This window comes from Triturus cristatus, chromosome 10 (genome assembly GCF_964204655.1).
Source record: "Triturus cristatus chromosome 10, aTriCri1.1, whole genome shotgun sequence".
NCBI classification, from domain to species: domain Eukaryota; kingdom Metazoa; phylum Chordata; class Amphibia; order Caudata; family Salamandridae; genus Triturus; species Triturus cristatus.
The window spans coordinates 1,205,368,452-1,205,394,225 of NC_140593.1; the positions used below are offsets into that span (position 1 = coordinate 1,205,368,452).

At 49.2% G+C, this 25,774-nt stretch overlaps 1 protein-coding gene across 1 annotated transcript in view; it reads right to left on the bottom strand.

The window, feature by feature from the left end:
- LOC146797071 (transforming protein RhoA-like) overlaps nt 1-25,774 on the bottom strand; it is a 126,796-nt gene that overhangs the window by 30,439 nt on the left and 70,583 nt on the right. The window contains exon 3 of the mRNA XM_085629687.1: nt 24,669-24,789. Within this exon, the coding sequence (XP_085485813.1) occupies nt 24,669-24,789 (121 nt within the window). The remainder of the gene's footprint in view (nt 1-24,668; nt 24,790-25,774) is intronic.

Here is a 25,774-nt window from a genome sequence, read left to right on the forward strand (position 1 = left end):
CGGTCGCCCTTTGGAAAGGTTTGTGGTGTTCCACCACTGCAGAGATCGATGGGTGCGGCCGTCCACCAACACCAGATCCGTCAGCTGTCCCTGGGCCTGGTTCCACTGGCGTGCTAGGCACTCTTGGAGTGGACGCATGTGAAGTCTTGCATGGGGCACTATGAAAATGCAAGACGCCATCATCCCTATTAGTTTCATGAACACTCGTGCTGAAGAAGGAATTTTTGGCGCAGGGCTTGCATGCCTGCGATTCTGGCTGAGTTGGGATAGGCTATAGCTTTTGAGGTGTCTATAGTGGCACCGAGGTATTGCTTTGTGTGAGACGGTATTAAGTAGGACTTTTGGCGATTCATCGTAAAGCCTAGCTGGTGGAGTAGTTGTATGGTAGTGTTTGTATTCTGCACACACTGGTGGTAGGACGCGGCTTTTATAAGCCAGTCGTCCAGGTAGGGGAAGACGTGAATGTTTTGTCTTCTGAGGTGTGCTGCCACTACTGCCAGGCATTTGGTAAACACCCGTGGTGCGGTTGTGACCCCGAAGGGGAGAACCTTGAACTGATAATGTTGGCCGTCCACCACAAATCGGAGGTACTTTCTGTGAGCAGGGTGTATTGGAATATGAAAGTATGCATCTTTCAGGTCCAGTGTAATGAGAAAGTCGCCCTGACGGAGGAGTGGGAGAACTTGCTGAAGAGTTACCATATGAAAATGGTCTGAATGGATGTATGCATTTAGAGGCTGGAGGTCTAGAATGGGCCGTAGGGTCTCGTCTTTCTTCGGTATGAGAAAGTACAGAGAGTAGACCCCTAGATTTTGCGGATCGACGGGTACCTGCTCTATCGCGTGTTTTTGCAGGAGGGAGAGTACCTCTTGTTTGAGAAGTGTGGTATGTTCTTGTGACATCGCACGGTGTCTGGGTGGGATATTTGGGGGGGTAGAAGTTAGCTCGAGACAGTACCCTGACCGAATAATTTGGGTCACCCATTTGTCTGATGTTATGGCCTCCCAGGTTTGAAGGAAGTGTTGTAGTCTGCCCCCGACCGGAGTGGAATGGTCTGGGGGGAGTGGGGGAAAGTCATTGTGTGGGCGGTGTGGCAGAACGGGCGGTGTTTGTTTTGCCCGTGCCTTTATTATTGTTTCCTCGATATCCACCTCTTTGGTAGCCCTTTGAGAAGGTATTCTGAGGAGGGGACTTGTAGGACGTGGAGGCGTTATCGGAAGAGTAACCTCTGCCAGAGCCTCGAAAGGAGGAACGGCGAAAGGAGCGTCTAGGGGTTTGTGATTGCAGGGCTCCCATAGACTTCGCCGTATCTGTATCCTTCTTCATTTTTTCCAGGGCTTCGTCTACTTTTGGGCCAAATAAGTATTGTTGGTCAAAAGGGTGGTTTAATATAGATGCTTGGACCTCTGGTTTAAAGCCTGAGATCCTGAGCCAGGCGTGACGGCGAAGCAGAACACTGGTGTTTACAGCCCTGGACGCCTTGTCTGCTGCGTCAAGTGCACATTTAATAGAGGTGTTGGTAGGAATATGCTACTTACCAGTATGCATCTGTTCTTGGCATGTAGAGCTGCAGAGTTGTACACTTAGCATAGATCGCCATCTGGTGTTGGGCCCGGATGTTTGCAGTTTGTTTTTCTTCTTGGACAGTGTTTGGAAGTCACGAGTTTGGTGACTCCTCCTTCGGTCCGTACTGCGCATGGGCTTCGGCTCCATCCTCAGATTGTTTTTCGCCAACAGGGAAATGATGGAGCTTGGTAATCACAGTGAGAAACCCATGTGTGTAGTATATAAATAAGATGTACTGGAATGGATACAGGTAGCCGGGGAGGCGGGTGGGCGTGTACAACTCTGCAGCTCTACATGCCAAGAACAGATGCATACTGGTAAGTAGCATATTCCGTTCGAGGCATATGAGCTGCAGATTGTACACTTAGCATAGATTATATAGCAGTACCCAACCCTAGCGGCGACCACCGGTATCCGTTGCAGTGGTTTGAAATAGTGTCTTTAGTACAGCCTGGCCCACTCTAGCTTGCTGCTTGGAATGCACATCTACACAGTAATGTTTTGTGAAGGTGTGCGGTGTAGACCATGTGGCTGCTTTGCAGATGTCATCTAAGGGTATATTCCCTAGAAAGGCCATAGAAGCCCCTAACTTTCTTGTAGAATGGGCTTTAGGCGGAACAGATAATGTTCTTTTTGCCTTTTGGTAGCAAATCTGTATGCATTTTACAATCCACCTAGCTATCGCTGATTCAGAAATGGGGTTGCCTTTATGTGGTGGAGAGAAGGAGACGAACAATTGTTTAGTCTTCCTGAAGGGTTGCGTTCTTTGTATGTAGTATAGCAAGGCCCTTTTTACATCGAGTGTGTGTAAGGCCCTTTCTGCAACAGATTGAGGTTGCGAGAAGAAGACAGGTAATTCCACCGATTGATTGAGATGGAAGGGGGAAATGACCTTGGGCAGGAACTTCGGATTTGTGCGAAGTATGACCTTGCTGTGATGTATTTGTATGAAGGGTTCCTGTATAGTGAACGCTTGTATTTCACCAACCCTTCTAAGGGAAGTGATAGCTACGAGAAAAGCTGTTTTCCAGGTGAGAAACTGTAGCTCGCATTTATGCATTGGTTCGAAGGGCGGACCCATTAGTCGTGTAAGAACTAAATTTAGATTCCATACAGGGGAAGGTGGTGCCCTGGGAGGAATTACTCGTTTAAGGCCTTCCATGAAGGCTTTAATAGCGGGCACTCTGAAGAGTGATAAATGCTGTCTGTTTTGTAGATAGGCAGCGATCGCTGCTAGGTGTAGGCGTATGGATGAATATGCCAGGTTACACCTGTGAAGATGGAGCAGATAGCATATGATGTGCTGTATGGATGCATCTAAAGGGTTGATTGTATTGTTACGGCAGTAAATAACAAATCTTTTCCACTTTGCGGCATAACATGCTCTAGTGGTAGGACGTCTGGCTTCCATGATGATGTTCATGCAATTAGGGGGAAGGTTAAGGTATCCGAATTCTAGGATTTCAGGAGCCAGATCGCCAGGTTGAGCTGAGCTGGGTCCGGGTGCCTGATTTCTCCATGGTTCTGGGTTAGGAGGCATGGGGATAGGTGCAGTTTTTGATGTGGTACCACTGATAGTTGTAGTAGCGTGGTGTACCACGGCTGCCTGGCCCACGTCGGAGCTACCAGAATGAGTGTGAGGGAGTGCTGTTGTAGCTTCCTGACCACTAATGGAATTAGTGGGAGAGGTGGAAAGGCGTATGCAAATCTGCCTGACCAGTTCATCCATATCGCATTGCCCTTGGACAATGGGTGTGGGTATCTGGCGGTGAAGCTTGGGCTTTTTTGTTTTCGTGGGTGGCGAAGAGGTCTATCTGAGGATGCCCCCACTGTTGGAAGAATGGCTGAAGAACTTGTGGATGCAGTTCCCATTCGTGTAGTTGTTGCGTTTGTCTGCTGAGCAGATCTGCCATGGTGTTTTGTACACCTGGAACATGTTGTGCGAGGAGAAAGATGTTTTGGGGAATTGCCCATCTCCATATGCTCTGGGCTAAGCGGGAGAGCTGGGGAGAGTGTGTCCCCCCCTGTTTTTGGATATAATACATTGCAGTCATGTTGTCTGTGCGAATAAGGACTGCTTTGCCCGAAATCTGTTTTTGGAAAGATTTTAGGGCTAGAAAGATCGCCAAGAGCTCCAGATGGTTGATGTGGAGCAATTTTTGCTGTGGCGTCCATAGACCTTGCATTGTGAGGTGTAGGAGGTGCGCTCCCCAGCCGGAGAGCGATGCGTCCGCTGTTAGAATCACCTGAGGAACCGGGTCCAGGAACGGCCGCCCTTTGGAAAGGTTTGTGGTGTTCCACCACTGCAGAGAGTGATGTGTGCGGCCGTCCACCAACACCAGATCCGTCAGCTGACCCTGGGCCTGGTTCCACTGTTGTGCTAGGCACTCTTGAAGTGGACGCATGTGTAGTCTTGCATGGGGCACTATAAAGATGCAAGACGCCATCATTCCTATGAGCTTCATGAACACTCTTGCTGGAAGAGAGTGTTGGGGAAGGAATGTTTTGCGTAAGGCTTGAATGCTTGTGATTCTGGCTGAGTTTGGATAGGCAATACCTTTGGAGGTGTCTATAGTGGCCCCGAGATATTGCTTTGTGTGAGATGGTATGAGGTGGGACTTTTGGTAGTTCACCGTGAAGCCTAGGTGGTGGAGCAGTTGGATGGTGCTGTTTGTATGCTGCACGCATTGGTGGTAAGACGCGGCTTTTATCAGCCAGTCGTCTAAGTAAGGGAAGACGTGAATGTGTTGACGTCTGAGGTGTGCTGCTACTACCGCTAGGCATTTGGTAAAACACCCGTGGTGCGGTGGTGACCCCGAAGGGGAGAACCGTGAATTGGTAATGTTGCCCGTCCACCACGAACCTGAGGTATTTCCTGTAAGAGGGGTGTATTGGAATGTGAAAGTATGCGTCTTTCAGATCCAAGGTTGTGAGAAAGTCTCCCTGACAGAGGAGCGGGAGGACTTGTTGTAGGGTGACCATATGGAAATGGTCTGAATGTATGTAGGCATTTAGAGGCCGGAGGTCCAGAATGGGCCTGAGGGTCCCGTCTTTCTTTGGTATTAGGAAATATAGGGAGTAAACCCCTAGATTTTGCTGATTGATGGGGACCTGCTCTATAGCGTGTTTTTGGAGGAGGGAGAGTACCTCCTGTTTGAGCAGTGTGGAATGTTCTTGAGACATTGGGCGGTGCCTTGGTGGGATATTGGGTGGGGTAGATGTTAGCTCGAGACAGTACCCTGACCGAATGATTTGGGTCACCCATTTGTCCGATGTTATGGACTCCCATGCGTGGATAAAGTTTTGTAGTCTGCCCCCGACCGGAGTGGAATGGTCTGGGGGGAGCGGAGGGAAGTCATTGTGTGGGCGGGGTGGCAGAACGGGTGTTGTTAGTTTTGCCCCTGCCCTTATTGTTGTTGCCTCTGTAACCACCCCTTTGGTTGCCCTTTGAAAAGGTATTTTGAGGAGGGGATTTGTAGGAGGTAGAGGTGCTATCGGTGGAGAAGCCTCTGCCTGTGCCACGAAAGGAGGAGCGTCGAAAGGAACGTTTAGAGGCTTGTGTTTGGAGTGCCCCCATAGACTTTGCTGTGTCTGTGTCCTTTTTCATCTTTTCCAACGCTTCGTCTACCTTGGGCCCAAAGAGAGTTTGTTGGTCAAAGGGGTGATTGAGTATGGACGCCTGGACTTCAGGCTTAAACCCTGAGATCCTGAGCCAGGCATGGCGACGAAGCAGGACACTGGTATTTATGGCTCTAGAAGCAGTGTCGGCTGCATCGAGGGCACACTTAATGGAGGTGTTTGTAATGAGTTTACCTTCCTGTATTAGCTCATGAGCCCTACGCTTGTGTTTCTCGGGAAGGTGCTGCATAAGAGCCTCAAGTTCGTCGTAGTGTGCTCTGTCATAGCGCGCAAGTAGCGCTTGTGTGTTTGCAATGCGCCACATGTTTGCAGCTTGAGAGGCGGTGCGCTTGCCAGACGCGTCTAGGAGTTTGGATTCCTTGTCTGGCGGTGGGGCTTCTCCTGAGGACTGGGAGTTAGCCCGCTTTCTAGCTGTAGAGACAACTAGGGAATCTAAGGGAGCAGGGCCCTTAATGTATGCAGGGTCTGTGGGTGCCGCCTTATACTTTTTCTCTATTCTAGGGTTTAGTACCCTGGCCCTGACAGGGTCTTTGAACACCTCTGCGGCATGCTTGGTGACACCCTTAAGCATGGGTAAGATAGAAGTGGATTTGTCCTGTATGTCAAATGTATCCAGTAAGAAGTCGTCTTCCACTGGTTCAGTGTGCATGTCCACCCCATGGTAGTGTGCTGCTCTCTGCACTAAATGATGGAACCCTAAGGAGTCCTCTGGAGGAGACGGCCTGGATGGGTATAGGTCGTCCTGAGGAATATCGGGTACATCAGGGTTATTGTAATCCTCCCATGGGTCTGGGGTCCCTGGTGGAGTGGGATCCATTGGGGCGTCCGCCGGATAATTGTCCGAGTCCCCGTCATCCGGATCTGGGGACGGGGTCGGAGAGTAGTGAGGTAAAGGTGGCGGAGACCTGGGAGGGGGAGGGGGCGGAGGAGGTGGGGGAGGCGGTAGTGGGGAGGGCACTCTGAGGGGAGAAGTAGCAGAGTCCTTCCGTTTGGGTGGTGGAGGAGGAGCCGGAGTATCAAGGCGTCTTTTCTTGATAATTAAAGTCAATAGCCCAGTCTTTGGATCTTTGGACAGAGTCTTTTGTAAAGGGTCTGGTGTAAACAGAGCCAATGGCGCCGAATCGTCCGTCGGCACCGGTGATCTCGGAACCGAGGGCTTCGATGGTTTGTGTGCGCCATGCTTTTTTGGGGCCTCCGGTTTTTTCGGCGTCGAAGGAGTTTTCGGCGCCGGAGCGTCGGTGCCGACAGATGTGTGTTTGGTCGGCACCGAGAGTCCAGGCTTCGGCACCGGTGGCTTCGGAGTCGAGCTGGATATTGCTTTCTTCGGTGCCGGATGCTGTTTTTCGGCACCGGGCGTCGGCTGGCTCGATCCCGAGCTGCCGTGAGACTTTGGAGGCTTCGACACCGGGCCCGAAGGTGGGGTGATAGAAGCTTTGGTCTTGGTTTTGCCCAGGCCGGCAGGCGAGGGAGTAACCGGAGTCTCTTTGGTTTTGGGCGCGGGGGTGGGAGGGGGCACAGTACTCACGACCCGCTGCGCCGGTGTGATGTCCTCCACGTCGGAGTCGTCGGCCTCGGAAGCGCTGACGACGTCTTCTTCCTGCTCGGTGTGTGTTTGCCCCGAAGCTTCGGCGCCGTCTCCGAAGATGTCCGGTGGAGCTGCAGACGATGAGTGCGCCATGGTGCGTCGAGCTTTTCGATCCCGGATGGTTTTCTTCGATCGAAAAGACTTACAGGCGGGGCAGTCTCTGGCCTCGTGTTCTGGAGAGAGGCAAAGATTACACACCTGATGGAGGTCGGTGTGGGGAAATTTAGACCCACATTTTGGGCACTTTTTGAACGGAGTCCTTTCCATCGGCCGGGACCGGAGTCGAGGAGGGCCCGAAGGCCGGTGCCGATGTACGGGATGGAGAAAAGTGCCGCTTCGAGAGATGAAGATGATGATGAAGAAACTCGAAGAAACGAGGATTTTCCGTCGAGGCTGGAACCGTAGAAGTTCGAAGCCGGAGCACGAAGTATCACATCCGAGCCCGATGGCGGAAAAAAACAATCTGAGGATGGAGCCGAAGCCCATGCGCAGTACGGACCGAAGGAGGAGTCACCAAACTCGTGACTTCCAAACACTGTCCAAGAAGAAAAACAAACTGCAAACATCCGGGCCCAACACCAGATGGCGATCTATGCTAAGTGTACAATCTGCAGCTCATATGCCTCGAACATAATTTTTCCCTCTTGTATGAGTTCATGAGCCTTATTCTTATATTTCTCTGGGAGATGCTGCATGAGAGCCTCCAGCTCATCATAGTGCGCTCTATCGTACCTCGCCAGTAGCGCCTGCGTTTTGGCGATGCGCCACATATTGGCAGCTTGCGAGGCAGTGCGTTTGCCTGACGCATCTAAGAGCTTGGAGTCCTTATCAGGAGGTGGAGCCTCACCAGATGACTGAGAGTTGGAGCGCTTCCTATCTGTGGAAACCACTAATGAGTCTAGGGGCGCAGGTCCTTTAATATAGGCAAGATCCGTGGGGGCTGCTTTGTACTTCTTTTCTATTCTGGGGTTTAAGACCCTAGCTCTGACGGGGTCTTTGAAAACCTCTGTGGCATGCTTGGTCACCCCTTTTAGCATTGGTAATATAGCGGTGGATTTATCTGCTATGTCAAATGTGTCAAGTAGGAAGCCTTCCTCAACTGGATCACTGTGTAACTCCACCCCATGATAATGTGCCGCCCGTTGTAAGAGGTGGTGGAACCCCAGGGAGTCCTCTGGTGGAGACGGCCTGGATGGATAGAGATCATCCTGAGGCACATCTGGGACATCGGGATTGTGATAATCCTCCCATGGGTCAGGTGTTCCCGGAGGAGTGGGGTCCTGCGGGGCATCTGTGGGATCATAGAATGGATCTCCGTGGTCATCAGGGTCTGGAGACGGGGTTGGAGACCGATGAGGCAAGGGTGGAGAAGGTGGGGGCGGAGATGGAGGGGGTGGAGGAGGTGGAGGTGGTGGGGAGGGTACTCTGAACGGGGATGTTGCAGAGTCCTTCCGTTTTGGTGGTGGAGGAGGAGTTGGCTTGTCCAAAAGTCTTTTCTTGGAAGACAAAATTAAATGTCCAGTCCTGGGATCCGTAGTTAAAGTCTTTTGAAGAGGATCCGGTGTGAAAAGCTCCTCCGGCACCGATTCCTCCATCGGTGCCGATGTTTTCGGAACCGAAGGCTTCGTCGGTTTATCCGCGCCATGCTTTCTCGGGGTGTCCGATTTTTTGGTCGGCGCCGAGGCAGGCTTCGACACGGAAGCGTCGGTGCCGAGGGATTTGTGTTTGGTCGGCACCGAGAGGCCAGGTTTCGACACCGATGGCTTCGGAACGGAGCTGGTTTTCTTCGGTGCCGGAGAATGTTTTTCGGCGCCGCTAGGAGGATGGCTCGGGCCCGAGCCGCCAGGAGACTTGTGATGCTTTTTCACCGGGCCCGAAGGTGGGGTGATGGAAGCAGTATGCTTGGTTTTCCCTAGGCCCGGAGACGAAGGGGTAACCGGAGTCTCTTTCGGTATGGGAGTGGGAGGGGGTAGAGTACTCACGACCCTCTGCGCCGGTGTGATCTCCTCCACGTCGGAGTCGTCGGCCTCGGAAGCGCGGACGACGACGTCCTCCAGCTCGGTGTGCTGCTGTCCCGAAGCTCCGGTGTCTTCTCCGAAGATGTCAGGTGGAGCCGAGGTCGATGAGTGCGCTATGGTGCGTCGAGCTCGTCGATCCCGAAAAGTCTTTTTCGAACGAAAAGACTTGCAGGCGGGGCAGTCTCGGGCCTCGTGTTCGGGAGAGAGGCAGAGGTTGCACACCTGATGGAGGTCGGTGTGGGGAAATTTAGACCCACATTTTGGGCACTTCTTGAAGGGAGTCCTTTCCATCGGCCGAGACCGGAGTCGAGATAGGCCCGAAGGCCGCTGCCTGGAATCGAAGAAGTGCCGAAGAGAGAGATGAAGAAGTCGATTTCGTCTAAGAATCTCGATGGACGAGGATTTTTCGTCGAAGGTTGAACTGGAAAGGTTCGAAGCCGGAGCACGAAGTATTACATCCGAGCCCGATGGCGGAAAAAAACAATCTGAGGATGGAGCCGAAGCCCATGCGCAGTACGGACCGAAGGAGGAGTCACCGAACTCGTGACTTCCAAAGACTGTCCAAGAAGAAAAACCAACTGCAAACATCCGGGCCCAACACCAGATGGCGATCTATGCACGGTGTATAATCTGCAGCTCATACGCCTCGAACACTTTTTTTTTTTTTAAACTACCTACGGGATACCAGATTAATTTGAGCTCGTTCTTGTTGTTTGTTGAGTAAGCGGAGACGAACGAATCCCTCCGTTCCCTCCTCCCTCTCTCTTGTTAGATATACCTACTCTGATAATCAGCAAAATCAAAGGAGGGAGGTAGAAGAGTCTTCACGCGAGATGCACTCTGCTTCAGATGTCTCATTCAGTGTCAGAAGCCCATCCCTACACTTTCCTGAGAAAAGTTTCCATAAAAGAGAGCCCCCATACTTCTGGTTGGGCTGTTTCGTTTTACAGGCCCTCTCAAAGGCAGTAAACCGTTTGGTGATATCATCACCCTCTGTGTATTTTGGGATAATTCCTTTGGGGATTTTTAGGGTCAAAAGCTTCACCCCTATTCATAATATTGCTGCCACCAGAGATAGGTTCTAGGACTATCTCAATTCTTTCTTTTCTATAGCCAGGAGTTTAGTCTCTAATGATATCAGTGTCTATCTCTTCTGGCACACTACTGGGAGTGCTCCCAGTGGAGTTGCTGTCTGAGGGGGTAGTGGAAGAGTCATTGTCACCCTCATCCACCTCTTGGTCCTCTTCATGTTCCCCAGTGGGGGAACCTTTATGTGCCAAGGCCTTGTTGTTTTCTGCCTGCATCTGCTGCAGATGGGCTTTTGTGGGTCTATGTGCCATGGCAAGTTCCCATGCCTTACAGAGCCTCCTTAAGTTAGGGTAACCCAAGACACTGATAAGGTGCCAAATTGAGCTCCTGGGAAGGCCCTTGTTCAGACATGGTTTTAAAGGAGGATGTAGCCTTACGCCTAGAGCGGTCGACCTCGAAGCTGGGGAACAGGGTTCGAGTCTCGGCAACGACGCTCAACATCCTGTGATTTTGGGCAAATCACTTCATCTCCCTGTGCCTAATAAAAATGAATGCGTCCATCTGTAACGAAACTGGTGCTCATGTAAATCTCTCTGATACCCGATGTATCGGGTCTAGTTCGCACTATATAAAACTCTCCAAGTTGGAATCTTTTAAAAAACTTACAACAAAAAAATGCTAAATACTCACTAAAAGGCCTAACTGCTTTACTACTTTTTAATTTCTAAACGGTTTTGCAGGAGGGAATTAACCAAGGCCCTACCTAACAGCTATTTTAAACCAATTTAGAAACAATTCAATTTTCAACTAAAGACAATTCTGGATTCCCTAGTGGAATCACTTATTAACCAAGTGGTACAGCAAATGTCACTTCTTGTATCCCACCCCAGCACCACCATAGTAGGAGGCTGGGTTCCTTTATAGGTGGGCAGGGACTTGCTCTAGCAATCCCAGGGTGCTCTATTAGGGGTAGTGGGGTCGAGCAGCCCTAGGCTTAACCGAAAGGAGTGCAAGACATCTGCAAATACACACACTAATCAATAAATGACACACACGACTCAAGAGGGCGATCCACACCAACTTATAAAAATAGCAAGTATCTTTATATATGTTTAGGCATCACAAAAAAATTTGTTGAGGCAAGTACGTTTTTAAATATGAATTCTTTTCAGTTCAAAAAGTGGACACATTGCAATTTTTTTGCAATGTTATTCTATGGAACGAAGAACAAGTTCTGCAAATTGGTGTAGTACAGCGACTTACGAGACCAATCGCCAGGAGTTAGGGTGAGTGGTGGGCAAGGTCCAAGGCAGCATCAACAGTAGATTGGGTGTGAGATGTAGTTTTTGGTGAGGAACTAGTGAGAGCTCCAACAGGGTTGTGAACCAGGGTTGATGGACCCAAGTGGGAGCAACTAGGATTAATGTCAGGGACGCTTGTCTGAGTTTCCGAACCACTAATGGAATGAGTGGGATAGGCGGAAAAGCGTAGGCAGATATCCCTGGCCAATTCGTCCCTAGTGCATTGCCTCTGGACAATAGGTGTGGATACCTGGATGCAAAGTTTGGGCATTTTGCGTTTAGGTTTGTGGCGAACAGATCTAGGTCTGGAAAGCCCCACATCTGATAGAATGGGAGGAGAACTTGAGGGTGGAGTTCCCATTCGTGGATCTGTTGTCTCTGACGACTGAGCAGATCTGCAATCTGATTGTTTACTCCTGGAAGGTGTTCTGCGAGGAGATACATTTTGTGACGTATGGCCCATCTCCAGATGGTCTGTGCTAGTTGTGACAGCTGGAGAGAGTGTTTACCCCTGTTTTTGTATGTAGTACATTGCTGTCATGCTGTCTACGAATCAGGACAGCTTTGCCTACTAGATGAACTTGAAATGCTTTGAGCGCTAGAAAAATCGCTCGCAGTTCCAGATTTATGTGAAGCTGCTTTTGCTGCAAACTCCACATGCCCTGAATTGCGTGCGTTTGGAGATGAGCTCCCCAACCAGTGAGCGATGCGTCTGCTGTTAGCACTATCTGGGGAACTGGGTCGATGAAGGGCTGCCCTTTTGAAAGGTTTTGTGTATTCCACCACTGCAGAAAGCGATGGGTGCGGCCATCCACTAACAAAAGATCTCATAACAGACCCTGAGCTTGGTTCCACTGACGTGCTAAGCATTCCTGCAGGGAGCGCATTTGAAGTCTTGCGTAAGGGACTATTAGGATATATGACGCCATCATCCATAGTAACTACATGAACACTCGTGCTGGTAATGAGTGTTGAGGCTGAAACCAAGTAGAGTCTGCATATTGCGGACTCTGGCCAGATTGGGGTAGGCCAGAGCCTTTTGTGTGTCTATAGTGGCTCCCAAATACGCTTGTGTTGGATGTTTGGAGATGGGACTTGGACAGATTTACTGTGAATCCAAGATCTTGGAGCAAATTCACTGTTTTGAGTGTGAGACGTGGACAGCTTTGTTGCGAGCTGGCTTTTACGAACTAGTCGTCTAAGTATGGGAAGTCGTGAATGTGTTGTCTTCGTAGATGAGCTACGATTACTGCCAGGCATTAGGTGAAAACCCTGGGTGCGGTAGTTACTCCGAATGGGAGCACCTTGAATTGATAATGATGGCCTACCACCACGAACCTGAGGTTTTTGCGGTGAGCAAGGTGTATTGGGATATGGAAATAGGCGTCCTTTAAGTCCAGAGTGGACAGAAAAATGCCTTGCTGAAGTAGCGGGAGCACTTGTTGGAGTGTAACCATATGAAAGTGGTCAGACTGAATGTATAGATTTAGTTCTCTGAGGTCTAGTACAGGCCGGAGAGAGCCGCCCTTCTTGGGAATTAAGAAGTACAGGGAGTATACACCAGCCCCTTGATATTGTAGTGGGATTGGTTCTATAGCTCCTTTCTCCAACAAAGCGAGAATTTCTCACTTGAAAAGGGTGAGATGTTCTTATGACATTGCATGTGACCCTGGAAGATTGTTTGGGGAAGTGTCTGTAAGTTCCAGGCAGTAACCATATTGGATAATTTGTAGAACCCATTTGTCTGAAGTGATTGTATTCCAGACAGGTAGAAATTGGGAGAGACGTCCCACAACAGGAGTGGAATGATCGGGAGTAGGGCAATGAAGTCACTGCTTGTTGTTTGTGGTGGAAGTGTGAGTTAAGTACCCGATGCCACTTCCCTTACCGTTGTTTCCTCTAAACCCACCTCTTAAATAGCCTCATCTTTATGCCGGTGATTGGTTGTTGCCCTTGTAAGAGGAGGAGAGATTCTCTGTGGATATATTCTTGGAGCCACCCCTGTAAAAGGAGCGGTGAAAGGATCCCCTATTTGAAGGTGACTGCAAAGCTCCCATGGACTTGGCGACCTCAGTGTCTTTTTTCATTTTTCCAGCGAAGTGTCAACTGCTGGGCCAAAGAGGTGTTCATTGTCAAATGGCTGGTTGAGAATAGAGGCTTGCACCTCACGTTTGAACCCTGAAATTCTCAACCAAGCATGCCTGCGTAGCAGTACGCTGGTGTTTACTGCACGGGCTGCTGTGTCTAGGGCGCACCGGATGTATGTATTTGTGATTAATTTAGCCTCCTGAATAAGGTCATTAGCCTTTGATTTATGCTCATCAGGCAGAAATTGCATAAGCTTCTCTAACTCGTCATAATGAGACCAATCATAGTGAGCTAACAAAGCTTGAGCATTAGCAATGCGCCAATGATTGGCTGCTTGCAAAACTACCCTTTTGCCCAAGGTATCAATTAATTTCGACTCCTTATCAGGAGGAGGGGGCCTCACCTGTGGTCTGTGAGTCAGCTCTCTTGGAGCTTTGGAAACCACAAGAGAGTCTAAAGGCAGCTGACCCTTGATGTAGGTGGGGTCAGTAGGTGCAGGTTTATATTTTTTCTCCACCCTGGGTGTAATGATTCTTGCCCTCACAGGATCTTTAAAGATCTCATCTGTATGCATAAGCATCCCTTTAAGCATTGGCAGTGTACGAGTAGCTTTTTGAGAGGAACTTATGGTTTTGAATAAGAAATCCTCTTCTAAAGCCTCCTTATGCAGCTCCACCCCATGATAATGAATATGCTACTTACCAGTATGCATCTGTTCTTGGCATGTAGGGCTGCTGACATTCATATCTGTGCATAGATCGCCGCCTAGTGTTGGGTCCGGATGATTGCACATTGTTGTCCTGGAAGAGTCTTCGAAGTATCACGAGATAGGTGGCTCCTCCCCTGGACTACAGTGCGCATGGGCATCCTCTCCATCCTTAGATTGTTTTTCGCCATTGTGGCAGTGATGGAGTAGATACAGTAAGTGATGACCATGCTATACAGTAATTTTGAGAGCTGCAGCTGCTACAGGCGCCGGGGAGGAGGGTGGGCGATATGAATGTCAGCAGCCCTACATGCCAAGAACAGATGCATACTGGTAAGTAGCATATTCAGTTCGAGGCATGTGGGCTGCTGAATTCATATCTGTGCATAGAATACATAGCAGTACCTCCTATTAGCGGCGGCTACCAGTGCCAGCTGCAGCAGTATGAAAAAGAGTTTTGAGAACAGCCTGTCCTACAGCTGCTTGCTGTCTTGAGTGTACATCTACGCAGTAGTGTTTGGTAAATGTATGTATAGTGGACCATGTGGCTGCTCTACAAATTTTGTGTTAAGGGATGTTTCCTAGGAAAGCCATGGATGCCCCTAACTTTCGTGTTGAGTGGGCTCGTGGGGGAACCGTTAATGTGCGTTTAGCTTTGTGATAGCAAATCTGAATGCATTTAACGATCCATCTGGCTATTCCTGCTTTGGAAATGGCGTTGGCTTTGTGTTGTGGAGAGAAGGCAACGAAGAGTTGTTTAGTTTTTCTAAAATCCTTTGTCCTGTCAATATAGTACATGAGAGCCCGCTTTACATCTAGTGTATGGAGCATTCTTTCCGCGACATTTTGCAGATTTTGGAAGAAAACGGGTAGTTCGATAGTTTGATTAATGTGGGGTTGGTGCGTAGGACAACCCTGTTTGCGTGGACCTGAATGAATGGCTCCTGAATGGTTAGTGCCTGGAGTTCACTAACTCTCTTTAAGGAAGTGATCGCAACCAGGAAAGCCACTTTCCAGGTGAGGAATTGAATCTCACATGAATGGAGAGGTTCAAAGGGCGGACCCATCAGTCTGGTGAGGACCAAGTTGAGGTTCCACACCGGTGCTGGTGGGTGTCTTGGGGGAATTACTCGTTTAAGTCCTTCCAAGAAGGCTTTGATGGCAGGCACTCTGAATAAAGAGAGGTGCTGCCTGTTTTGGAGATAGGCTGCTATTGCTGTTAAATGGATACGTATTGAGGTGTATGCCAGATTGCATCGGTATAGGTGTAAGAGATAGCAGATTATGTTCTGAATGGATGCGTCTAGCGGGTTAATGTCATTGTTGTTGCAGTAGATGACAAACCTCTTCCATTTAGCTGCATAGCAAGCTCTGGTAGTGGGTCTCCTGGCCTCCTTGATGATCTCCATACAGTCAGGTGGCAGGTTTAGGTAGCCAAATTTTAAGACTTCAGGAGCCAGATTGCCAGGTTCAGCTGTTGCGGATCTGGGTGCTGAATTTCGCCATGGTTCTGCGTTAAAAGTGCGGGTTTGATCCGCAGCCTTTGATGCGGCACCACGGAAAGTTCCAGAAAGGTGGTGTACCATGGCTGGCGCGCCCACGTTGGAGCAACCAGGATGAGTGTCAGTGAGTGCTGTCGCAGTTTGCGTGCCACCAGCGGTATTAACGGCGCTGGGGGAAAAGCGTACGCAAATCTGCCGGACCAGTTCATCCATATCGCATTGCCCTGCGACTGTGGATGTGGGAACCTGGCGGCAAAGCTTTGGCATTTTGTGTTTTCGTTTGTGGCGAATAGGTCTATCTCTGGATGACCCCACTGCTGGAAGTACGGTTGGAGTACTGATGGGTGTAGCTCCCACTCGTGCATCTGGTGGCTGTGTCTGCTGAGCAGATCCGCCATCTGGTTGTCCTTGCCGGGGAGGTGTTCCGCCATGAGGAATATGTTCCTTTGAATGGCCCACTTCCACATGCTCTGAGCCAGATGAGGCAACTGTGGAGAGTGTGTTCCTCCCTGCTTCTGTATGTAGTACATGGCAGTCATGTTGTCCGTCCGGATCAACACGACTTTGTTGCACAGGTGTACTTTGAATGCCTTCATGGCTAGGAAGATTGCCATCAGTTCCAGAAGGTTGATGTGCATCTTCTTTTGCTGTGTCGTCCATAGTCCCTGCACTGTGTAATTGAGTACATGAGCTCCCCATCCCTGCAGAGAGGCGTCCGCTGTCAGTACTATTTGTGGAACAGGCTCTTGGAACGGTCGGCCCTTGCAAAGGTTTTGTGGATTCCACCAATGCAGAGAGTTGTATGCCCGACCGCTGACCAACACTAGGTCTTTTAATTGCCCGTGAGCCTGATTCCATTGACGTGCCAAGCACTCCTGAAGCGGGCGCATATGTAGTCTCGCGTGTGGGACTATGAAAATGCAGGAGGCCATCATGCCTATCAACTGCATGAATACTCGCGCAGAAAGGGAGTGCTGAGGTCGGAATTTGGAGATCAGCTGTTGCATGCTGTTGATTCTCACTAAAGTTGGCTGAGCTGTGGCAGCCAGAGTGTTGATTGTTGCGCCTAAGTACTGTTGTGCGTGCGCAGGTTGGAGACTTGATTTTGGGTAATTTAGTGAGAATCCCAGACCGTGGAGAAGGTGAATGGTGTGGGACATGCGAGTGGCACATTGTTGTGCTGATTTGGCCTGAACTAGCCAGTCGTCCAGATAAGGGAAGACGTGAATGTTTTGTCTTCGCAAATGCGCGGCCACTGTTGCCAGGCACTTGGTAAAGACCCTGGGTGCTGTTGTTACTCCGAAGGGGAGAACTTTGAACTGATAGTGATTCCCTTGAATAGTGAATCTGAGGTATTTCCTGTGTGAAGGGTGTATCGGTATGTGGAAGTATGCATCCTTCAGGTCTAGCGTAGCTAGGAAATCCCCCTGACTGAGTAGTGGGAGAACCTGCTGGAGGGTGAGCATATGGAAATGCTCCGATAGTATATATAGGTTTAGGGGTCGCAGGTCTAGGATAGGTCTGAGCGAGCCGTCCTTTTTTGGGATTAAGAAGTACAGAGAGTACACCCCTGTGCCCTGCTGGTCGATGGGCACTACTTCTATTGCCCCTTTTGTGAGCATAGCAAGCACTTCTTGCTGGAGTAAATCTAAGTGTTCGGCTGACATAGGACGGTGCTTTGGTGGTATGTTGGGTGGAGTGGAAGTTAGTTCTAGACAGTACCCATGTTGGATGATGTCCCTGACCCACCTGTCCGTGGTGATTTTCTTCCATGCGGACAGGAACTGCTGGAGTCGTCCCCCGACAGGTGTTATGTGGTCGGGGGGGTAAGGAGAGGGCGTCACTGTTTGTTTTTAGGAGAGGACCTGGTGTTGCCATAGCCACGTCCCCTGCCTTTGGTGCTGGATCCACGATATCCACCCCTGTTGTTTTTGTCATAGGTGCTTTGTGCGCCACTTTTAGTATACTGCTGTTGTGACCCCTGACCCCTTGTTGTGCCTCTATTTCCAGTGCGACGAAAGGAGCCACTACGAAATTGCTGCGTTTGCAGAGCCCCCATTGATTTCGCAGTGTCAGTGTCTTTCTTTATCTTTTCTAGGGTAGTGTCAACGTCTGGGCCGAATAAGAATTCTGTGTTAACTGGTAAGTTCAGAATATTGTTTTGGATCTCGGGTTTGAAGCCGGAGATTCTTAACCAGGCATGACGTCTTAGCATGACGCTTGTGTTTATTGCTCTAGCCGCTGTGTCAGCTGCGTCAAGGGCACATTTTATGGATGCATTAGTGAGGAGTTGTCCTTCTCTAATGAGTAGCTCCGCTGACTCCTTATACTCATCTGGTAGATGTTGGAGCAGCGCTGACTCCTTATACTCATCTGGTAGATGTTGGAGCAGTGACTCCAGCGTGTCGTAATGTGACCTGTCATAACGTGCCAGGAGTGCCTGTGTATTAGCAATGCGCAGGATGTTCGCTGCTTGCGCTGCAATGCGTTTGCCCGATGTTTCTAGTACTTTTGACTCCTTGTCTGGGGGAGGAGCATCACCAGTCGTTTGTGAGTGGGCTCTCTTGCGAGCATTGGCAACCACCATGGAGTCTAACGGCAATTGACCCCTAATGTATTTAGGGTCGCCGGGTGCAGGCTTGTATTTTTTTTCAATCCTAGGATTTAACACCCGGGCTCTTGTGGTGTCCTTGAAAATGTCTTTAGCAGGTTTGAGAACCCCTTTTAACATGGGCAGGGTTTTGACAGTTCTTTCTGAAGATGCGAAAGTGTCAAGCAGGAAGTCTTCTTCAATGGCGTCAGAATGGAGCTCCACCCCATGATGAGCAGCAGCCCATTCGATGAGGGCATTAAATGCAGCCGTGTCCTCTGTAGGAGACGTTTTTACGTTATAGAGTTGCGCATCTTGAGTATGTGGCGCAACACTTTGGTCTGTGGGATCATCCCACGCCTGTTCCGGGTCTTGTAGTTGTTCATCCGGATCTACGTCCCCAGGGTAGATGGTATCCTTGCCGCCATAGTCCTGTATTGCGTCCGATTCGGAAGGGGTAGGAGAAAAGGACTGCGGATCTGAAGGGAAGGGTTGGAAGTGTTCTTGTAGCACTGGTTCCTGCTCAGCTGGCAGCTTGCGTTTAAGAGGAATTTTGTATGGCTCCTCTTCCCTGACGGGCGTTATTTTGCGCTTGTGGAGCATTAACCTGCCAGTGTCGGCGTCGATAAATCGTGGCCCCCGAAGAGTCTTGTTTTGTAAGGCCAGAGGTGGTGGACTGTGTGTGGAGGACACGTGTCCGAATTTGAAATAGTTTTGGTGCCGATGGCGGTGGCAGCCCAAACGTGATGTTGGTGGGCTCCGAGTGCACTCTACAAGGGGAGGTTGTGTCGGAACCCGAGATAGAGTGGAGGGTTGCCCGGTCACGGATGCGTTGTAAAGATGCAGAGACCTGCTGCACAGCGAACGCAGATGGTGGTTTGATGGGCACCTTGGTAGTAGACGTCGAGGCCAGCCCGACTTCTTTGTCGGAAGGGGGTCACAGGTATGAAGGGATGTATCGACAGTCGACGTAGTCGAGGACTTAGTCGCATCGGTGCTCTAGGCGTCGACGTAGCCGGGGCAGCCATTTTGACTGCGGAGGTTACGGCCTTCGATGTCGGCGCCGAAGGTTTCGGTGCCTTGTGGTGCCCGAGGGCATGCTTTTTCCGTGTATCTACCGCATCCGCTGCGGTGAGCTCGGCGCCGAAGTCTCTTTGTACGCGGTCGGAGCCGACGACTTTTTTCTGCGTCGGGGCAGTGGATGGTTGACGCCTTCGATCCGACCACCACCAGTTTCACTTTAGTTTTTGAAGGGACTGGAGCGATGGATGGTGTTGGGTCTAATAACCCAGTCGTCTTCGGTAATAGTTGCTCTTGCAGAGTGTTCGAGGCCGGACCGGAAGGTGGGGCCGAGGAACCATGTATTTGATCTTGGGTAAGGCCCGAAGGCGATCCCTCGACCGGAGCCTGATGACGACGTACAGTTTCGGCCTCCGTTTCGATGGGTTGGCCTAGCTCTTCGGGAGAGCTGTCTTCTTCGGCCCCGTAGGCCTCGTCGAAGTCTCCTACCTCATCGACGGTTTCTTCACGTCGAAAGATCACCTCATCGTCGTCGTCCGATCGGGAATCATGTTCTGAAGCGGGGCTAGAGACTACTTCTTCCACGCTCTTGGCGTCCTCGTCCTCGGTGCTGAATATGTTGGTGGGAGCAGGCGCTGCTTGCTGTGCTGCGAGCCTCGCTGCCCGTCGATTCCGCAGAGTCTTCTTAGATCTGAACCGTGCACAGGCCATGCATTTCGATTCGTCGTGATCCGGCGAGAGACATTTATTACAGACTGGGTGGACGTCGATATGAGGGTACTTCGCGTGGCATAACGGACACCTCTTGAATGGAGTCCTCGATTCCATCGTCGATCGAGCTTCGAAGTTTGGACCAAACCGGTCTGAAAGTTGGAAGAGGGTGTGGAGCACTAAATCTAGTAGTCGACACCGAACGGTAACTGTACCGACGAAAACTAAAGGCCTTTTGGCCTAAAACTAAGTATTCCTAAGTTGAGCTAAGATAGTTACATCCGAACCCAATGGCGGAAAAAAACAATCTAAGGATGAAGAGGATGCCCATGCGCACTGTAGTCCAGGGGAGGAGCCACCTATCTCGTGATACTTCGAAGACTCTTCCAGGACAACAATGTGCAATCATCCGGACCCAACACTAGGCGGCGATCTATGCACAGATATGAATTCAGCAGCCCACATGCCTCGAACTGAGCAGCCCTGTTAAGTAGCTCAATGTATTTTATGTTGTCTTTGGATGGTGAGCGTCTGGACGGTTCTAAATCAGGGTCATTATCTGCGTTTGGGTCAGTGTCATAATCTTCCCATGGCTCAGTATCCTGTGGCCTATCCTCATCCCCTTCATCCTGTGGGTTAGGCGATACTGGTGGTGGTGAGTTTATGGGTGGGCTGAGTAAATTTGGATCAGTGGGCGAAGGAGGTGGTTTGTAAGGTGGAGAAGGGTTAGTACCCAAATTTTTTCTCTTCAGAGGAATGTCATAATCCTCCTGTAGGCCCATTTTCCCTTTCTCAGGTAGTTTTGCATGGATATGTCCAGTGTCTGGATGTTTCAGATCCGAAGGCGGAACGTCGGACCGAGGCTCTATTGGAGTCTTTTGGTCTTTGTTTGTTGTTTTCGTCATCAAAAGTTTCTTCTCCGAACCTTTCGGCTCCGAAGATTTACTCTTCTGTAACAGTGGAATGGTTACCAAGACATGCTTCGGTTTCGACGCCGAAGGTTTAGCTCTGCACCGGCATGGAGCCGACCTTGGCCCGAAGGCAGAGGAAGGACCGGTGCATTTTTGGTCTTGTGTTGCTGGGGCAAGGGGATTTCTGTACTCTCGGTACGCTGACCTGGTGTAACTTGCTCCTCTTCTTCCATGTCAGAGTCAGCCTCTGACACGGAGATGTGATCTGCTTCTTCAACTCCTTGAGCGGGTAGTTCTTCTCTATCGGAATCTTCGCCGAAGATGTCCGGTAAAGAGCTGCCCTTATGTTGCATTTCGTGACATAGAGCCCGACAGTCACAGAGCGTCTTCTTCGATTGAAATGATTGGCACGGGTCGCAGTCTCTTTCGTCGTGTTTCGGGGATAGGCAGAGGTTGTACGCTTCGTGCAAGTCGGTTCACAGAAACGTAGCGCAACACCCAGGACAGAGCTTGAATGGAGTCCGTTCCAGCCACTGCTAGTGAGCCTGGCACGGGTAGGCCCAACGGCCCTCCACAAGTTTCCCGATCGAAGTTCTTTGATTTGAAACAAAACACGGAAAATGGGAAACGCGATCGAGAAACAATACCGTTGAGGGCAGTGGATTACGTGTCGCTGGGAACCTGAGAAACGGCGCCGAACCGGAGCGTAGCAATTCACATCCGAACCCGATGGCAGAAAAAAACAATCTAACAATGGTGTTGATGCCCATGCGCACTATCACCGAAAGGAGGAGTCACCTCATGACTGGAAAAGACTTCTACGAAGAAAACCAAAGTGCAAACATTTGGACCCAACACTAGATGGTAGGCTATGCAAAGCATGTGATCTACAGCTCACATGCCTCGAACACATCACACCACCCCTGAAGTATCTCCACTGGCTCACCATTCACAAAATAGCATAATTCAAGCACCTCACTCACGCTTTCAGGCACTTCATAACACTGCCTCAGCATAGTTCAACAATTGCATCTGCTTTCACATACCTGCCAGACACCTCCACATATCCGGACTGTTACTTGCACAAATCCCACGCATATGGAAAATCAGATTAGACGGTCAAGCACTCTCCTGCATGGCTCCGAAAGCGAGACACGACCTGCCACTATACAGAAGAGCCCCGTCCTCACTACTTGAATTCTGCAAGAAGCAGGAGGCCTGTCTTTTCAAGTAGTCCCACTGGGTCCTAGGTGTGGCTAGACTCACACCTGTTCAGCGCCAGGACACCCTCCCGGGTGATAGCACGCTCTACAGCTCTGCAAAACATAACGATGTGGCATTATGTATAGGCTCAAAGGGAGGAGCCATATATTTACCTCCCATGGAGGAGAAGGTCTTTTGTCTGGATGGTCGGTCTTTTTTAGTCATATCAAAAAGTCTTTACTCACTGATTGTAAAGAATGATTTTTGATTTGGTCCTTAAAGGTAAGCTGTGATGGCAGGTAGAAGAACTTAGAAGAAAATTGCAAGTTCAACTTTGCCAAATGGAACAGCTAAGGAAGAATAACATTCTCTTGGGTTGAGACTGGATCAGGTTTATTGCTAAGGCATCAAATCACAAATCCTTTACACTTAAAAGCAGAAGTGTTCCTGGTAGACAATCTCTTTGCTTCCTAAAATCCTCATGCAGTACGGCAGGAGATCTTTGGGTGTAGAACCCCTCCCCCATCCTGGATTGCTATTTGTGGTTGTACGGTAGTCTTTTGTGTGATTTGAGCTATATGTGAAGCAGCTTTAGAAACCACCACAGTCCCTACCACTCTGGGGCTACGAGAATCATGATCGCTGAGAATCTTTACGCTTCATGATGACTGATGGTATTAGTGGTATCAGGGAAAAACAGAGATCTGTTCGACGAAATCAACAAAAGAACGTTGCCCATCAACTGTGCGTCCCATATTCTGAACCCGCAATAGGACATTTGATTTTGTTCGGTGTCAATGAAGTACATGTTTGTGAAAGTTAAGTCTTGAAAGACAGTCTAGTTCTCATTCGAGATTTTCTTGCCTGCTGAGTAGGTCTACTTGATGGTTTTCGAGACCTGCCAGATGTACTGCTTGAAGGGTTAGATTCCTTGCCAGCAGTCAATGCCACATTGCTTAGGCTTCAAACCACAGTGTTCTTGAACGTGTTCCTGCCCGTTTGTTAAGTGGTATATAGCGGTGATACTGGCCATCTGTACTTGAACTCTGTCTGTGCATAGCACTGGTAGGAAAGCTCTAATGGTGAAGTGAACTGCTTGGAGTTCTAGAACACTGATGTGAAAGTTGTTGTGTGGAGGACACAACCCTGAATTGTGAGATTGTCCAAGAGTGTTCGCCACTCAGTGAGAAAAGCATCAGTTACTGTGGTCTGAGTTGGAAGCTCTTGGTGGAATTGGACTCCCTTGAGTATATATTTTTTTGTGGTTGAGCCACCACTGAAAAGACTGCTATGCTTGTTAATTTAGGTAGATTGTGTCTTTCCAGTTGCCCTGATGTTGCGATAATTGCTCTTTCAAGCATTGCTAGAGAGGTCTCATATTGCGGGGGGCACTGGGCACTAGAAAAAGGCAATAGGCCAGGGATCCTAGCAGGGATGCAACTTGTCTCACTGTTGGCTTTGTCACACATAACTGGTGAAACTTGAGAAATGGAATACACGCTGTCCTTCAGGGAAGACACTTCCCTTGTTTGATGGTATTGAGATTCGCCGAGATAGCAAGGAATTTGAACTGGATATGCGCTTAATTTTTCTAGATCCACAGAGACCTAATTAGTCTAATAATGCAACAGTGAAATCAAATTGTTTTATCTCCTTCAGGCCTGCAGCTTTAAGAGTCTCAGAATCCTTTTCATCTTCTCCATTTCCTCAGCTACAGGAGGACAAAAGAGGGCAGGGCCAGAAAAATGCGGCTTCATTTATTTTTAAGTGTACATCAGGATTTAATGAAGTGAGGCGAAGAAGGATGTATGTTGCAGTTCAATACAATGGAAACAAAATTGTAGCAGCCAGGTCTGCTTTGATTGCTGCACTTTTAACTTGGTTTAACCCCTTCCCCACTCATGACGGAACCGCTCCGTCATGAGCCACGGTCGCCGTGTGCTCATGACGGAGTGGTTCCGTCATGCTGCGGCCGTTGGCGGCCGCGCCGCCCACGCGGCGCTAATTCCCCGCCTGTGCGGGCGATTAGCGCAGTAGGCGGAGTCATGACGGAACCACTCCGTCATGAGCACAGCTCAACCGCGGCTCATGACGGAGCGGTTCCGTCATGAGCACCGCGCCACCGCGCTGCCCCCAAACCCCCCCCAGCGCTGCGGCGGAATTCCCGCCGCAGCGAAAGGGTTAAAACAACGAGTCCCTCTGAACTTTCTAGGAAATTCTGTTTTCTGCAGATCTTTTATAAACATGATCAGATTCCCACCGTGCCCGGTCATATCTGAACAGATGTACAGAATCGCTGGCTGATTTAAGAGCTGTAACTAGAGAGCCACAGGTGATCCTACCCACTGCAGCCATCTTTTTACACTATGTATGACACAATCTTCGGCCACTGAACAGTCCGTGAGTACTGGGCAGCATCCTACTTGTGGACACTTTACCATTGGTGTCCCTGACCACAATGGTATTGTAATCGAATTGGATGACCATGTTACTCTCTTTCCATTTGTCTCCTTTTTAAATTAAAAGAATAACACAGTAAGGCTAAGTTATCCATGGTTTTTCACTTGAATTTTGTTTCTAATGCTGACTGGCTGAAGTTAGAAGACCTAGTTAATGTTGCCTGCTGCCAAATGCATGCTAAAATTATTTTGAGATTTTCTTTTGAAAGCGCTACGGGACCCAGCTAATGACTAGACAATATCATGACTTCAATTAAGATATCCTGATGGATAATTCTATACAAGAATGCTAGAGGATGTCTTTACGAGTCAACAGCAGTGCCAGTGCCCGATCACTTACCTAAACTGTCTGGGCTGTCAATTGAGAAGCACATTAGAATTACATCTGTGTCGGGGTAGGAGAGGGGTCTCAAACGGTCGTAGTCCTCTTGGCCAGCTGTATCCCAAAGTGCAAGTTCCACCTGTTTGTAGGGAAAGATAAGAATATCTTAACACAGTTCACTGGCACAATGAACATAGAGTAGCCCCCAAATCTTACTACAAAATGTTGACTCAAAATGGAAACTGGCCATTTCACAAACTGACAAAGCTAGCATATTATACTGCCTGTGTGATAGACCAAACATTTTAAAATAAATCATATTTTTTATTTATTGTCTTATGAAGTGAATATACCATCCAAAGGATTTCAGAGCACTGTACAGGAGAAGGTGTGAAACATCAACCAGAAAATTAACGTGCATTAACTTGCAGCATAATGGAAGAATGTATGCATTGGTATAAGGAACACATGCACAAGTAGAAGATAAATTAGAGGTTCTATACCATTGACAATAAACATAAGCAACAACTTTACTTAAGAACATTGGTCTTCCGAAGCAGTAACCGCAGTGAGCAAGAGTAAAGATCACAAATCTAGTAATAAAAGTTAAAAGGTAGCGATAAGCACTGAGAAAGTGAGGATGCCAGGAAATATGGAGTTATTTAACAAAAACAGAAGTCATAACTGAAGAGGTACAACATGAACTTAGGATTGGAATGTCGGGTACTGGTGCTTTTCAAGCAGCAAGTTCAAGAAGAGGGATCTGTAATGAAATCCAAAGAATTTCCTTGGGGGAAAATTATGCAAAATGATGCACTTGTGCGAAATGCGTATTTGGCGGTGTCAAGAATTCCTGTCATGCGTGGGGAGGAAAACGGTAACCAGCGACAACGGACTACATCTCCCAGGATGCTTAGCGGTTGAGAGGTTATGAAAACAGGAGAGCTGTTACAGAACTCAAGGAAAACACGCCCTTATGTAAACAGGAGAGCTGTTACATAACTCAAGGAAACACGCCCTTATGTAAACAGGAGAGCTGTTACATAACTCAAGGAAACACGCCCTTATGTAAACAGGAGAGCTGTTACATAACTCAAGGAAAACACGCCCTATAAAGGGAGGAA